The sequence below is a fragment of the Chiloscyllium plagiosum genome, unplaced genomic scaffold, assembly GCF_037043375.1.
Source record: "Chiloscyllium plagiosum isolate Xiang-an unplaced genomic scaffold, Cpla_swu_hap1 HiC_scaffold_12, whole genome shotgun sequence".
Classification (NCBI taxonomy): domain Eukaryota; kingdom Metazoa; phylum Chordata; class Chondrichthyes; order Orectolobiformes; family Hemiscylliidae; genus Chiloscyllium; species Chiloscyllium plagiosum.
The window spans coordinates 39,633,408-39,649,425 of record NW_028270150.1 but is presented as its reverse complement, the minus strand read 5'-3'; the positions used below and the strand labels follow the sequence as shown (position 1 = coordinate 39,649,425).

The 16,018-nt window shown below is 38.9% G+C and overlaps 1 protein-coding gene across 2 annotated transcripts in view; it reads right to left on the bottom strand.

The window, feature by feature from the left end:
• LOC122555514 (zona pellucida-like domain-containing protein 1) overlaps nt 1-16,018 on the bottom strand; it is a 31,411-nt gene that overhangs the window by 1,783 nt on the left and 13,610 nt on the right. For both annotated transcript variants that reach the window (XM_043701539.2, XM_087992391.1), the window contains exons 6-10: nt 11,893-11,990; nt 11,042-11,125; nt 5,241-5,409; nt 3,066-3,180; nt 1,121-1,144 (exon numbers count right to left, since the gene is read on the bottom strand). In XM_043701539.2, the coding sequence (XP_043557474.2) occupies nt 1,121-1,144; nt 3,066-3,180; nt 5,241-5,409; nt 11,042-11,125; nt 11,893-11,990 (490 nt within the window). The remainder of the gene's footprint in view (nt 1-1,120; nt 1,145-3,065; nt 3,181-5,240; nt 5,410-11,041; nt 11,126-11,892; nt 11,991-16,018) is intronic.

Genomic DNA, 16,018 nt, shown 5'->3' with positions numbered 1-16,018 from the left:
AGCGCAACTTATTCAGTCAAGTTTAAAACGTTTGGGTGATAGGCACATAGACAAGATATGCTTATTCAAGACCTTGTTTGTTGTTATTTTCTTGAAATTGAATAAGCAATTCATTAGTCCTTCTCAGTAGTTGTGAAACATGAGAACCATATTTACTTAGAAATTCTTTAATACATTTTTGGTTGTGAAGGGAAAATTCAAATTCAAGTTGTGATCCAGGATAGCAGAATAGTTTTTTTGAGAATTCTGAAAAGAAAGCTAGCAAGACTTTGATTGAGTCTAAAGGTTATGAATACTGAAGAAACGATCAGAAGATATCTTGTTTGAGTCAGGTAAGATAACTGACTCTAATGAAGAAACATGATGGTCTGGTCTTTTCCTTTGTACTACTTAGTGAAGACAAATTGTAATGTCTAATATGTAGGTGCAGAATATCTAGTTTTATGTTCATGTTACTTTGAAATGAAGCAGTGTATTAATTAGCATCATTACTCACTGTCTATCATTGAAGAGATTGAAGAAACATTCATGTGAAAGGCATAGGTATCAATTCAGATCACTTAACAATTGTATTGCAATATCCCTGCATTATACTAGTGTGCAAATAGGTACAGATCTGTGTTAGTCATATGTGAGATTCATAAAAGGTAATATACACCAATCACTTATGGTGAAACCAAGAAGATACTGATGGCAAGTACAAACTCATATCCAGCTAATAATTTGGACTACACATAACTCAGCATCTCTAAGGATATAAAGAACATCAATGAATGGAAATGAAAGTTTGATGTTGCATATTTTTCAAGATCTATGAACAGCTGTGCACAGCATTCATATATTCACATTTGGGGTGGTTGTGAGATTGTGTTCCTGTTTGAGAGAATGTTGACCATCTTCAACCAGGTTCTATTGTATGATAAATGCTCACAAATTTCAATTGGAAATTATCTTATCCTTGTCAAGGTCCATTGGTTTTTAAACCATGATTAAGTCATTCATGCTGTTCTCAATCCCACATTAATATTTGTCCTCTGCTGTCATCTCTCTTGTTTTTTTCAATATTTCGGAAATACTGTAGCAACCAATTAAAAGTGCCTCTAGCAGTCATTTTCCTTACCTGAATTATCATTTGTGTTCACCACTGTGGACAGAAATAAAAAATCCATTATAAGTAAGTATTAATTCCAATTTGTTCATTAGCTTTACACATTTGTTTTGTATGAAATGTGGTATTAGAGTTAAATTCTAAAACGAAGCGTAATTAAAGATTAATCTTCCATAAAGGTTCCATCTCCCCTGTGATGGGAATGAGCCATCTTCATGCATCCACATTGTCTGATCAAAGCTGTGTATTACTTCCTCTTAAAGAAAAACACACTCCCACATACACACAGACATGCCAATAAAATCACTGTGCATACATACCAGTCCAATAAATGCAATTATTAGCACAAACAAAAACAGAAATTGCTGAAAAGAAGTCAAAGGGCTGGCAGCATCTATGGAGAGGAAGCAGAATTATTGTTTCAAGTCTGGTGCCTCTTCTTCAGAACGTAGATGCTACCAGACCTGCTGAAATTTTCCAAAAAATTCTGTTTTTGTTTCTGATTTTCAGCATCCAATTATGCAATTATTAGTGAAGGAAGCACAGGACGAAAATCATCGGTCAGAAAGAAGTTTTTTAGGGATGGAAACTGATGAGAACCCAAGACTGAATTTCCAGTCTAGTGACTTTACACCAGATATTTGGGAATTTGCTTTAGTAGGGAAGTGAAAACATGACAGAAAATCAATTAAGATCGGAAAATGAAGTAACTCAGAAGGCCTACCTGTGAAAACAAATTAGATGTGCTCAGCAGTAACAGTTAAGCCATTTGCAAAAGATATAGAGACATAAACGAGGTTGTTACCAGCACATATGTGAAATAAGACTCACAATCTATGTATGATATGGAAAGGCAATCTAGGGGAAGAGTACAGCCTAAGAGAGTATCCAATGTAACTGTACAGAGATAGGATAAAATGACATTTTAAGAGATGTGTTATCTACATTAGGATGTATAAGACGCAGACTGGGAGCTACTAAACAAGTTGATTATAAGATGTGTATTAAGATTGATGGGAGGTCAGAGTAAAGGAATTTGAGTATTAGAAAAGACTAAGATTGTAGGGCAGAGGCTGATTGTAGAGTGACCTAAAATAGACAGGACAATATGATACCAGGAACAGTAAGTATATTATTGAAGATGTTTTTATCTAAAATTGAGGTGTTAAGCATATTGAGATTTAGTAGGCTGCTCATAGAGGTAAGTGTTAATGTAAGGAATGAGAAAGGTCATTGGAATGAAGATAAATCTGAGATAAGCAGACAAGGAAAATTCAAATCAAGTTTGAAATCAATATAGATGAAAAGTTTCTTAGGGCAGAGCATAATACAGGGATGGGGAAACTTTTGACTATCCAGTTACTAGAAGGCTTGGAAGGGCAGTAAACAAGAAGATTTTGAGGTAGGGAATGGATGGAGTGATGTTGAGTGAAGAGCACATGCAAAGAGATTTCTGGAGGTTTGACACCCTGCACCTTACTGGTTCAATGCTAATGTGACTGTCACTCAAAATAGCAGCTGCCTCTACAACAGAAGTGTAGGTGATCAACCAGAAAATCAAAGTTAACCTGCTGCAACACTGTGCTCCTACTGTATTCAGAGCCATTGAATACACCTTTTAACTGAAATTAACTGAATTCCAGTGAAGATAGTGAAGTCAAATTGAAAGTGTCTCAACATTATGATGGAAATGGCTCAGTATTTTGATTTTCAACTAGTTCAATTCAAAACCAAAGTGGATGCCATCCAAAATACGAAATTCATCAATTGTGTTAACATATACTCACTGCTCCACTAAAAATAGCTCCAGCTGTTGGAGAAAATCAGGGAAAACAATAATGATTGGTTTTATTATTCACCTGCTTATTCCCTTACCTTTAGTTTAGTAGTGAAACTTTTATTGTTCAATTTTACCTATTATTTTATGAATATAATAAATTAAGTTAAAAATGCCTACCATTATCATTCCTGGTCCTGATTTCATCAGAGCTAATTACTGAAGGATCAGACACTTCATCTGGTAATGGAGTAGTGACTATTAATGGTACTTCTCTTTTTCTTCTTTTACATTGCTAAAGATGAAACACAAAGAAAACCTGATAAAAATTAAGTTTTGTGTAACTAACAGTTGAAAACAATAATTGGTCTAGAGTGTAATATAATACAACTTCTTTTCTCTTTTGATCCTCTTTTTGTACCTAAGATTTTTACCTAAAAAGGGGCAATAAGTGGTGACATTGTAAACTTCTCATTTTACTCCTGTACTTCTTTCCTTGAGTTCACGTGACAATAAAGTACATTCTATTCTACTTGAAAGAGTATCATCGTCTTCTAAATCTTTACTATTTAATTTTCAGTTTCAAATAGGTTACAGATCATAATAAAGTATTTTCTGATAAAGATGCAGGTTGCTAATTAAAAGAGTATATGGGTCTGAAAGGGTTAATAGCAAGGAGAGCCTTAAGCATCACCTACAATGGTGATGTCATATGGAGAACAGCTGGGGATCTCAAAAGAATAAGACCCACTATCCAAGTATTCCATATAGTTTCTGTGACAAGGTCCTTCATAACAGTAACTTGCAGTCAGTTGCTAACACGTAATAATTAACATTTTGTTCTCTTTATTCACTGGTGAGTGTGGGTGTTGCTGGCTGGCCAGCAATTATTACCCATCCATGTTGCCTTGAGAAGGTGGTGATGAACTGCCTTCTTTAAGCGTTGTAGTCCATATACTGTAGATAGACCCAATAAGCCTTAGGAAGGGAATTCCAAGATTTTGACCCAGAGACAATGAAAGAATAGTGATACTTTTCTAAGTCAGGATGGTGAGCAGCTTGGAGGGAAAATCGCAGCTGGTTGTATTCTCATGTATCTGCTGCCCTTGGCCTTCTAGATGGAAGCGATGTAGATTTGGAAGGAACTGCCTACGGATCATTGGCTAATTTCTAAAGTGCATCTAGTAGATGGTACACACTGCTGCTATTGAACATTGGTGGTGATGTGAATGAATATTTTTGGATATGGTTCCAATCAAGTAGGATGCTTTGTAGTAAATGGTGTCAAGATTTTTGAGTGCTTTTGGGGCTGCACTCATCCAGGCAAGTTGGGAGTATTCTATCACACTCCTGCATTATACTGTGTAGATGGTGATGACGCTTTGAGGAGTCAGGAGTTGAGTTACTCACTGCAGGGTTTCTAATGTCTGCCCTGCTCTTGTAGCCCTCTATTTAGATGGCTCATCCACTCAGTTTCTGAACAATGGTAACTTCAGGATGTTGATAATGACGGATTCATGAATGTCAAGGGGTGGTGGTTAAGTTGTCGTTGGTTGTTGCTTTGCATTTGTGTGGCATGAAAGTTATTTGCCACTTTTCACTCCATGTCTGGATATTGTCCTGACCTTGTTACATAAGGACATGGACTGCTTTGGTATCTAAGAAGTTTTGAATGGTGCTGAACATCGTGCAGTCATTAGCGAACATTTCCACTTCTGATCCCATGATGGAGGGAAGGTCATTGATGAAACAGCTAAAGATGGTTGGGCCTCAGACACTACCCTGAAGATCTCTTGCAGTGATGTCCTGGACCTGAACTGACTGGCCTCCAGCAACTACAGTCATCTTCCTATCTGCCAGGTATGACTCCAACCATCAAAAGTTTTCCCCAATTCCCATTCATTCCAGCTTTGCTAAGACTCTTTAATGCCATCCTTTGTCAAATGCAGTCTTTGTGTCAGGAGTTGTCACGCTCACCTCATCTCTTAAGACAACTCTTAAGATGACAGTCACTTCTTATTCAACAAGGAATTGGTTTTCATCTATCACATTAGGCCAGGCAGGCCCTGGAGATCCTTACCTTAATAGGGAACGGTGGCAGCAAACATACCCTGAAGAAAACAATAGTAGAGAAAACCTCAAACAACAAAATGGTCAGCAGTAAGGGTTGATCATCTGTTTAAATTAGATAATTATCTTATCCATGCAGTTTGGGAATTTGGCTCACATCTTCTGTTCCTGACATTGTACTTTGGTGAGTAGAACAGAACTCTTGGAATATTAGTTTCAGCTTTATATATATATAAATATATATGTGTGCGTGTGTGTGTGTGCATTTGTGTGTTCTGTACTTACATAAAAGTCACTGCAAGCAGCTTTTGCACAGAGACGTGTTGCACAGTGTAGATAGAAGGTAGAGACAGGCAGCTTTTGATGCTCAGTGAAACGAAATGCCTCGAAGTAGAACCTAGCAAATTGATCCTCTCCGTTGGACACTATATTGGTCTGTTGTTCTTTGTTGCATCTGTTGAGTCAAGTAAATGATTTTAGCTAAGATTTCAACAGTAAAACATTGATGTTGTGAGACTTTCAAAAGTAGAATAGAGCTGTCCCTCCTGTGCTGGCAGCTCAGAAGGAAGACATGCTAGGTTCTATGATGCGAGTTTCTCCCCCTCATTTCAATAATTTTCTTCCATGTGACAGACTTACCCAGAAAACCAGGCTGATGAGTATATAGTTAAATATGATGGCATATTTTAATAATGAGATGTAACTCATTATTAATGGGGAGATCGTTGTAGAATTGGAATGTGGTTTAGTTGTTCACAATGGCATAGTGGAATCAAGTATCCTTTCAATATTAAACATTTGGTATGCTGGAACAGGAATTCAACTAATGGAATGTGTTCTTATTTGTCACTAAAGGGCACTTTCCAGTGAAAGCATAGCTTGAAAATGCCTAGGCGTGGTTTTGGGGTTGTGGGGGCTGCTAACAGAGTCAATGTTGTTAGTTAGTCCCTTGGATTAGTGTGCATGCAAGACATCAGCTTGCTGGATCACAGGAAAATTAGGTCTGAGACCTTTGTGACTTCCTATTTGAGAGTGAAGAAATAAAACCCTTTTATGTGTTTGGCTATGAAAAGCAGAGTTCCTTTTATTTGTTCATGGATGTGGGCTTGGCTGGTTGGCCAGTACTTATTGCCCACCCCTAATTGTCCTTGAGAAGATGGTAGAGAGCCACTCAGATGAGGGATGGAGTGGACTGAGTGAACCTGAATCTTTAGGGTGGACAAATCTCTGCCCCCAACATTGGGTAATTGTATCCTGCCACCACTTCCAGATCTCGATGTTAGATCTGAGCTGGGAAGTTTGCTTTCATGATTTGAAGTTGCCAATCAACCTATGCAACTTCCAACCAATAGCTTGAGTCAGAATCTAGGCAACAGCAGTCTTCCAGGAGTATCACCTTTTATTGCTTCATACTATGGCACATGCAGAGCTTTTTTTTAATGGAGCTACTGTCATTTTGGCAATTAAGGGTCCAAATGAAAATATTAATTCCAGCTCCTTGGAACAATCTACAAAAATACCAGCATTCTTATTAAGATATTCCTCACTCACAGAAATGGTTAGTATAGATGAAACAGAAAAGCAAATTACTGCACAGAACTTCACTCACAAAGATTCACTCTATGTGCAGCTTTCATCATTGTCTTTCAACATGGGTGGTATCATCAAGAGAATAATGAAAGTAGGAAGACTGTGCATGTTCATCATTGACTGTGTTAAGAATTACACGAACCAAGTTTGGAGTTTGAAATTTTGTGTCAGGCAGCAATTCAAGCATTGTTCAGTACTACAGCTTTTGTACAGTTTCATTATGCTGCATTTGGAGACACATTTTTCTTGAATTTGGAGGTGTTGGCTGACCAACCACAAAATAACACTTCGCTTGTAACTTGAAACCATTCTCTTAGCGATTCCCTATGCTGTTGGCAAAGCAAAAGACCAGTTTCTGCATCTTGGAGACTCCTTTCAGTGAAACCCATCATTGCTTTCAATGTGACTCTGACTGAGTATTGAAGACTGTATTTGAAGACCAGGTTCTGGAAGCTAAGACTATGTTCATTTTTCACTGGTGTTACTGGCACTTGTATGCTTTGGTGACTTCGATAACCTACAGCAGGTGAGTCAAAGAATTAGAATAGCACCTCCAGCGATGCCTTCGTGAGATTCTCCAAATCCGTGGCAAGAAAGGTGGCTCAATGGTAGTGTTCTCTCTCACATCAACGTGAACAGCATTGAAGCACTGATCACTCAAAAGCAGCTCCGTTGGGCAGATCATGCAGTTTATATACCTGATACCAAACTCCAAAAGCAACTGCTCTGCTTGGAATTAGTTGTGGCAGATGTCTCTCAGAAGGATAGCAGAAATGCTACAGGGATGCATCCTGTAGCATTCCAGAAGAAGTCAAACATCCCTGATGAGTCCTGGAAGACCCTGGTTTGTGACTGATCAAGGCTCATTCGAGAAGGCTCCGAACATAAAGAGACATATTATCAGGAGAATGCAGGGGGAAAGTTGAGGAGTGCACAAAGCCCCAAACAATCGTCCACCCAACCCTTTCAAGCATATCTATGCCAAATGTGGTAGGTCTGCTGATCACCAATTACCAGCCATCTGAGAACCCATTGAACTGGATTGGAAGCAAGTTACCTATGATCCTGAGACAGTGCCTAAGAAGAAGATAATTTCCCAGTGAGATCAGTGATTATGATTGCAGAAGTCGGTGTTCCTAAAAGCCACCAGCTCATGTTTCCTCTCCTTTGAAAAATGTAGGCATGATTAGTTGTTGTGAAAAGAAATTCATTTTTGACATCTTGAATAACAGATGCTACCTTAACTTGGTAGCATCAACATTAGTTGAATGTTGCATCCACGTGTGTGGAAATTGATGGAACCCTGCCATTTGCTGCAAGTTCTCTGCCTTAGTAAATGGATGCATTCTCTCGAAAAGTACTTGTTACTTGGTATTACAGGTGATAAGTTTTCAGTGCCCTGTTGCATTTTAAAAGATGCAACTGCATAATGATTTCATCTTGCAACATACTTCCTTCTATAAGAAGAGCAGTTCTTGATCAATATGTTGTTTATAAGTTCAGCAGATGGTGTAACACTGTTGGAGCTTCTCTTGTGATCCCAAATTCAGATCTTTTCTGATTTGCAATGATCCAAATCACTTCTTCAGGTTGAAAAATCTTGTTGTTGCAGCTACAATTGTTAGCCTCCCATGAATTCTTCCTGAATGATGCAACGTTTTGCTAGCCAAACACTCCAAAAAAAATCCTGTCCTGAATTTAAAAGCCAAAGAAATCAATAAAAGCTACAACCAAAAGCGATTGTGAGTGAACTCCCTTGAATTTGAGGTAGCATGCAGTAAACTTAAGCATGCAGTGAAATCATGTTCATTCAAATTCAGATAACCAGAAATTGCTGACACGACAAGTTGCCAGCTATTCCCACTGACACAACAGAAAATCATCAGAAGGGTGTCTGTGATAAACTGGAATCTTGGTAACTCTGTAACTGGTCATTGCAGATTAGCCAAATTTGTGCATGTTTCTCCTATGATTGTGACAATGAATTGGACCAGAGTTAGGCCACACTAGAGTCCAAAATCACAGAAAGTCGGTCTAGTTGGTTGTCATATGTTAACACCCACATCCTGAATGAGTATGCAAACATAAACCTTTTTGATGCTGTCAAACCAGACTATTTTACCGATTTTGAAGATAAAACTTGCTTCAGTGCAAAGTGAAGCAAAGAATGTTTCAAAGTATGGCCTGCACCAAAATGGATGCCACTGAAAAGCTACTCATTATTGTGAAGGAAAAGTCTAAGAAACGACACTCACCCACGCAACCACCGTAATCACTCACTCAGGAGTATAACTGTCCACTTAGGAAATTCTGTGTCACTGGTCATTTAGGTAGATGCCTTGCTTGGGATATCCTTTTATGTGTGCATGGTGTTGCATATCAGCAGACTCATGATCATTGACAGAAGGTAGATCCAGTTCCTGTGGCAAGGAAACCTCAACGACTGGAAATCTCCTTCCTACTCCAGCCTTTATCTGTCATCAAACCATTGATGACTAATTGCAATCTTCCACCTGGGTCACCACTGGAGACTTGGTTTGTACTGTGCTTCATCTGGTTCCTCCCCTCTGCCCTTGCCATTATGGGTGGCCTTGTCATGAACTGAGAACTCCTGACAGCATCACTCTCAGGGTCAATGGAACACTCCATCCTCTCCTTCGCAGCAAGGTGGCAATCCACAGAAAGATCCCACACAGTGGGAGGCCATCAAAACTACCTGGATGACCTCCAGCAGTTTTGCAGCTTGGATCATAAAAGTGGACAAAACATATGAACAATAGGATCAGGATGGCACAGTGGTTAGCACTGCTGCCTCACAGCGCTAGGACCCTTGCTTGATTCCTGTCTTGGGTGACTGTCTGTGTGGAGTTTGCATGTTTTCCCCATATCTGCTGTGGGTCTGGAATCGCACACAGACTACAGCAAGTAAGGATAGCAGTTATCTTCCCTCAAGGGTATTAGTGAACCAGACTGGTTTTTCCCTGCAATGGACAATAGTTACATGGCCCTCATTAAGTAGGTTAGATGTTAGTTTAAACTCTTAATTCCAGATTTTGTGTTGAATTCAAGGTCCACTATGGGTGAATTCAAACCCAGTTCCCCAGAACTTTACTTGAGTCTCTGGATTACTAGTCCAGTGACAGTACCACTGGACCATTACCACCCCACTGAGGAATAAGGCAAACAAAATTACTCTGGTAAAGTTAGCAGAGATCCCAAAAGCTTGGATGAAAGTTATGTTTTGAGATGGTTTTAAATGTGGAGAGGTAAATGAAAAGTGTTGATATGTACACTGCAAGGTTAACCTACCAGCAGGGTCTGCCACCAACAACAGTGCAGAGAGAGAAAAGGAAAACACAAAACCATGATTGTAAGACTGAATAATGTCAAAAGGGATGTAAGGCTAGAAATTCATCATATGTCAGTGGAATGGAATAAATGAGCAACCGATCTGATACCAACTGTCTTGCACAACCACTACCCAAGATGAAGTTCTCTTCTATAAAGGTGAAAGTGAGGACTACAGATGTTGGATATTAGAGTCAAGTGTGGTGCTGAAAAAGCACAGCAGGTCAGGCAGCAACCGAGGAGCAGACGCACAGCAGACATGGGGAGAATGTTAAACTCCACACAGACAGTCACCCAAGACTGGAATCAAGCACAGTCCTAGCACTGTGAGGCAGCAGTGCTAACCACTGTGCTGTCATAAACTTTTTGTTCATATGTTTTGTCCACTTTCCTGATCCATGCTGCAAAACTGCTGGAGATCGTCCAGGTAGTTTTGTTAGCCTCACACTGAGGGCTTTTGCCCAAAACATCGGTTTTCTCGTCTATACATCTACTAAAGATAAGTAGCGCAGACAGTTTGAAATAAGGCAGCAAAAAACTTTAAAATAAAATTGCAAGTTTCAAATTCAAATTGTAATAAACAGAGAAGTGATGTAAGTCAGTGTGGATGGTGATGATGAGTAAACAATACTTTGTCGTGGGCAGAATACATTCGGCTGAATTTTGGACAAGCTAGAAAAATGAGAAATCATTGAGATATTAGAAAGATCATTACTGATATTCCTCTTGAATGTGCCTGGGAATGCTCAGCTCTTAATTGTGAAAGGGACATAAAAGGGATTGAGTTCAGTAAAACCAAGATTTCAAGCTTTTACATTGCCCTGGGATTTCTCATGATTCTCTTGAGCTGCTATAACAGAGATTATTTACAGCAGAAATCAAAAGTTGAGGGCTCATTCCAAGGTCTGATATTGACTTGTTATCTCTGCAAGAAAGATTGAAGAAACTATTCTTGGTGCTTATGCTTTTCTGTTCAGATCAAAATGTTTGAGAGGGTCACATAGCAAAGTTGTTTTACAGTCTGTTCAACTTTAGAGTTTGAAGAAATATAAGAGTTACATTTGAAAAATGAATGAGTAAACTTATGGAAATAAATTAAATTGGACTGAAAGCTATTAAGGACTATGTATTACATTTGGAATACTTACCCAATGAAGAGATCGTAAGTTAGTGAAGAGTTTAAGTGAAAAGGTGAGGTTGAAGTATAGCAGTGATCAAGGAGGACGTTGAACCTGTGGAGTAGAAAATAATTTATAATAAATATGAAGCAAATGGGATAAGAATTTTATAAAGAGCAAATTACGTCTTTCTTTTCTTTTGACTATTTTTAAATTTCACCTGTGAATTTTGTACTTTCCTAACAGTAAATAAATCATCTAATATCTTCAGTAGTGTCTGGTTATTTTCAAATCAATCTGTTCAGGGATGTCATTAGACACCACTGAAGCAGCTGGGACTTGAACACAGGCCCCCTAGCTCAGAGAGAGGGACGTACCAGTATACCATAAGAGATCCCCAAAGTTACTAGTGTACTGGAAATACAAAAGTTGGCATGCTGGCTGATTTGTTTGGTTGTATAGGCTTGTCTGAGCTAAGAATTGAATTATCTTTATGTGGTCTTCTAGAGTCACTGCATATCCCACCCTGGGAAATGAAAATCTGCAGAGATTTCTAAAGGACACTGAATCAATATCATTAATTTATGCTATCATCCAAAGTCAAAATTACACCCAATGTGATTTAGACTTTTCCAGAACAGACTCAATAGTTATCAAATTATGTTGTATTTCTGTTCAATGCTTCTACTTTATGAAAACATTTGAGCTCAAGTATTAAAATTAATTAAATTATTGTGATATTTAATCTTTAACTTATGACCAGTCTGCACTAACTCGCATGTGGAACTTATTGGAGCAATGACTTTTGTGAGATTAGGGATGGGCGTATTCTAATTATAAGTTTGTCAAAATGCAGTCAAAACAATAAGATCAAATCTTACTTGTCAGTCAATTTGGTCGCTCTTACTTCTGCATAAATCTTGGTTTTCAAGGTGAGTCCTGATTCTGGAATGATCAAGGAATTTGTGTATTCTGCATCCTGAAAAGAATGCAGTTTTGTCACACTTTTGACATGATACTCATAATATTTTTGCACAGCAACCTGATTTTTCAACAATTTTTGTATTCTAAATCTAAAAATAATTCAATAATGACTTCCAACTTTATCTCTCTTTAGTCTGATTGTACATTCATCTAGATGCTTATTGGTTGCATTTGCACCATCTCATTTGTCCTTTGCCATTTGATTTTGAGAAAGAAGACCGAGATTCATCTTAGCCTCTTAACTCACCTCACCACCATTATGCAGGATTATTTCTTTGCTTTCATCTCCTTTCTTCTTCATGTAGAAAACTGCCTTTTATTATCTCTTTTTTCAGTCTTAATACTGTTGCCCTCTGATCTATCATATTTGACTCTCAAATGGTGATTTCAACTTGAGGCATTTTCTTTGTTGGGAGACTAGGGGACGTATCAAACTCAGCAATTTATGATGGTGAGACCTGGACCATGTCAAACTCCAGGTCCATTTTTCCATTTGCAGGTGAATCTTCTGTTAGATCTAGTATGAATTTGCTAGGGATATGGATAGGAGCAACATAGGTACGTAGGAACAGGAGCAGACCATTCAGCCCCTCGAGCCTGTTCCACATCTTGGAGAACATTGGTATGGGGTATCTACATTGACAGTTCCAAGATTAGAGTGGTGCTGGAAAAGCACAGCAGTTCAGGCAGTATCCAAGGAGCAGGAAAATCGACGTTTCGGGCAAAAACTCTTCATCAGGAATGAATAGTTCCAGCCAGCCATGTAAACCTGAAACATGCGAGTGCATTACTTGCAGAGAGGCACGACTTTATTTTAGCCACTTATTTCTTACAGTGGGAGTTAGGGGTTAAAAATCGGTCAATTAAATGTTTGTTGAAAATCAACATCTGCTGTGTGAAACAAAAATTGCTGGAGAAAGTCAACATGTCTCGCAGCATGAATGGAGAGAAAGCACAGTAAATGTCTTGCGTTCAGTGATCCTAGTAGCAGCTAGGAGAAGGTGGTACAGTATATATGTTGAAGATATTATGGGGGAGGGGTGTGTAAGGGATTAAGTGAGAGATGAGATGGAACCTAGAGGGAAAGACAATTAAGCAGACAAAGGGATTGATAATTGCAAGCCAGGGAGAAAGACCCAAAGTAGATGAAAATGGATTATTTGTACTGAAAAGGCATGTGATGGCAGGGCCTGGGTTGTGAAGGCGTATAAAGGAAATAGGAAAAAATGCTCAGGTGCTAAAATAATTGAACTCAATATTGAGTCCAGAAAGCTGCAGGATCTCCGAGCGGAAGATGAGCTGCTGATCTTCCAGTTTGTGCTGAGCTTCGCTGGACCACTGCAGCAAGCCTGAAACAGAGATGTTGGCCAGGGAACACAGTTGTGCATTGAAGTAACAGGCAACTGGAAGCTCGGGGTTATTTTTCCCAACAGAATGTGGGTGTTCTGCAAACTGTTCATTTAGACTGTGCTTCATTTCTCCAATGTAGAGGACACCACATTATGAGCAGCAAATAGATTAAGTGAAGTGCAGATAAATCACTGCTTCACCTGGAAGGTGTGTTTGGGACCTTGGATAGTGAGGAGGGAGGAAGTAAAAGGGCAAGTGTCATAGCTGCTGCAATTGCATGGGAAGGTGGCACGGGCAAGTGTTCAGAGTGGAGGTTGAAGCAGCATGATTTCAAGTTTCCTATAATGTCCTTGCTGTTGCTTTCTCTGATTCTATGCTTAAAACCTTAAAGCCCTACAGCCTTTTAATCTCTTTCTTAAACTGCCCTGCTACCTTCAACAATTTGTACTCCTGTAATCATTCTGATCATCAGGGATTCTCTCATGGTGGAGCTTATTCAATTTCCTAAAGATTTTAATTATATTGACATAGAAAAATCAGTTAGGATTAAATACATCAGAGCACAGAACCATGAAAATCTGCTTCCATATTGCTACAACAGTGTTAAAGATATTTCCAACTTCCAACATCTGATTTTGATTTCTGAGAACTTTCATGGATGAAAATGACTGTAAAAAGAGGAAAACATAACTCAAGATGACCACATTGATCCCCTGACCAGGTTGAACCAAACTCATCAGGCCATCAGCTAACAACAATCAGTCTGAACCTAAATTAACTTTGTAATTAGAAAAGGCATTGAGACTCAAATCTGAATGACCTGGTGGATTCATGCTTTCTGGAAATGTAATTATTGGAATGAAAGTTGACTGCAGATTATTCAGCTTTAATTTAAAAAATGAAGCCAGACAGAGAAATATGCAAGTGAAATGTAATTGAAGCGAACATATTTGGGCAGGCAGAAAAGGAAAATGGATTTGTAGCAGTAGCGGCATGGTGGCTCAGTGGTTATCACTGCTGCCTCACAACGCCAGGGACCCAGGTTCGATTCCAGCCTCGGATGACTCTCTGTATGGAGTTGCACATTCTCCCTGTGTCTGTGTGGGTTTCCTCCGGGTGCTCTGGTTTCCTCCCACAATCCAAAGATGTGCAGGTTAGGTGAATTGGACATGCTAAATTGCCCATAGCCTTCAGGGATGTGTAGTTTATGTGCATGTAGAGGAATGGGTCTGAGTGGGTTACTCTTCGGAGGCTTGGTGTGGACTTATTGGGCCAAAAGTCCTTTTTCCACACAATTGGGATTCTATGAGAACTGAAAATCTCTGTTTCTCTCAGACAATATCGAGTGAAATGGAATGATTACCAGAACACAATATGATCCCTAGAGGTATTCAGATATGGGCCTTGATGTCATCCAACTGCAGCTGGCTACAGAACATGCGCTGCTGATGTCACAGATGAGCAGTGACAACATATCATCATTACTGCTAAGTTTTGAAGATGGATATTGTAGGATATAAGAGAAGAAATATAAGCAATTAAATATGAGAGTTAAAATTACATTGTACATGCATCTAAATTATTCTTCATAGCTATTGCTAAGGAAGAATTTACTGAAGTAAGCAAGTTAATTTAAAATTTCAGAGGGACACTTGCAGTCATTTAAGACCATGAGATCACAAGATGTAAGAGCAGAAGTAGGCTATTCAGCTCATCTAGTGTGTTCTACCATTCAGTGAGATCATAGCCGAACTGACCACTCTCAATTCCACTTTCCTGCCTTTGTCCCATAACCCGAGATTCCTTTACTGATTCAAAGTCCATCTATCTTAGCCTTGAATAGACTTAATGACCCATCCTCAACAGCTGTCTGTGATAACGAATTCCTCAGATTCACTATCCTCTGCCTTAAACATGGGTCCTGTCATTCTGATATTATATCCCCTTGTCCTGCCTTCTCCCATAAGGGCAAACAAAGTTTCTTCCCCTACCTTGTCAAATCCCATAAGCATCTTGTATATTTCAAAAGGATTGTTTCTCATTCTTTTATATTCCAATGAGTACAAGCCCAAACTACTCAGTCTCTCCTCATATGCCTGCCAGCAGCCAAGTGAACCTTCTTTGGATTGCCTCCAATGACAGCATATCTTTCCTTGGATAAGAGGTCAAAATCTATTCCAGCTGTGGTCTGACTAGTACCTTGCAGAGTTTTAGTGAAACCTCATGACCTTTACATTCCACTCTCTTTGAAATATAGATCAAAATTCCATTTGCCTTCCCTATTATCAATTAACTTGGATACTTTTTTCTATAATTCATGGATGAAATCTCTCTGAGCTGTAGCTTTCTGCAGTATCTCTCAATTTAGATAATATTCAACCCCTTTGTTTTTCCTGCCAAAGTGTATAATCTTACATTTCCCTAGAAATGTATTCCATCTGTCAAGTATTTGCCCACTTACTTAACCTGTCCATATTCCTCTACAGACTCTTTGTGTCATCCTTACTGTCGTCTTCCTGCTTATTTTTATGTCATCCACAAACTTGTTTGTAGTATAGTCACTTGCCTTATCCAAGTCATTGATATATATTGTGACCAAAGCACTGATTTTTGTGGTACTCCACAAGTTATTGGTTCCTATCCTGAAAATGCCCTACTTGTTCCAACTCTCTG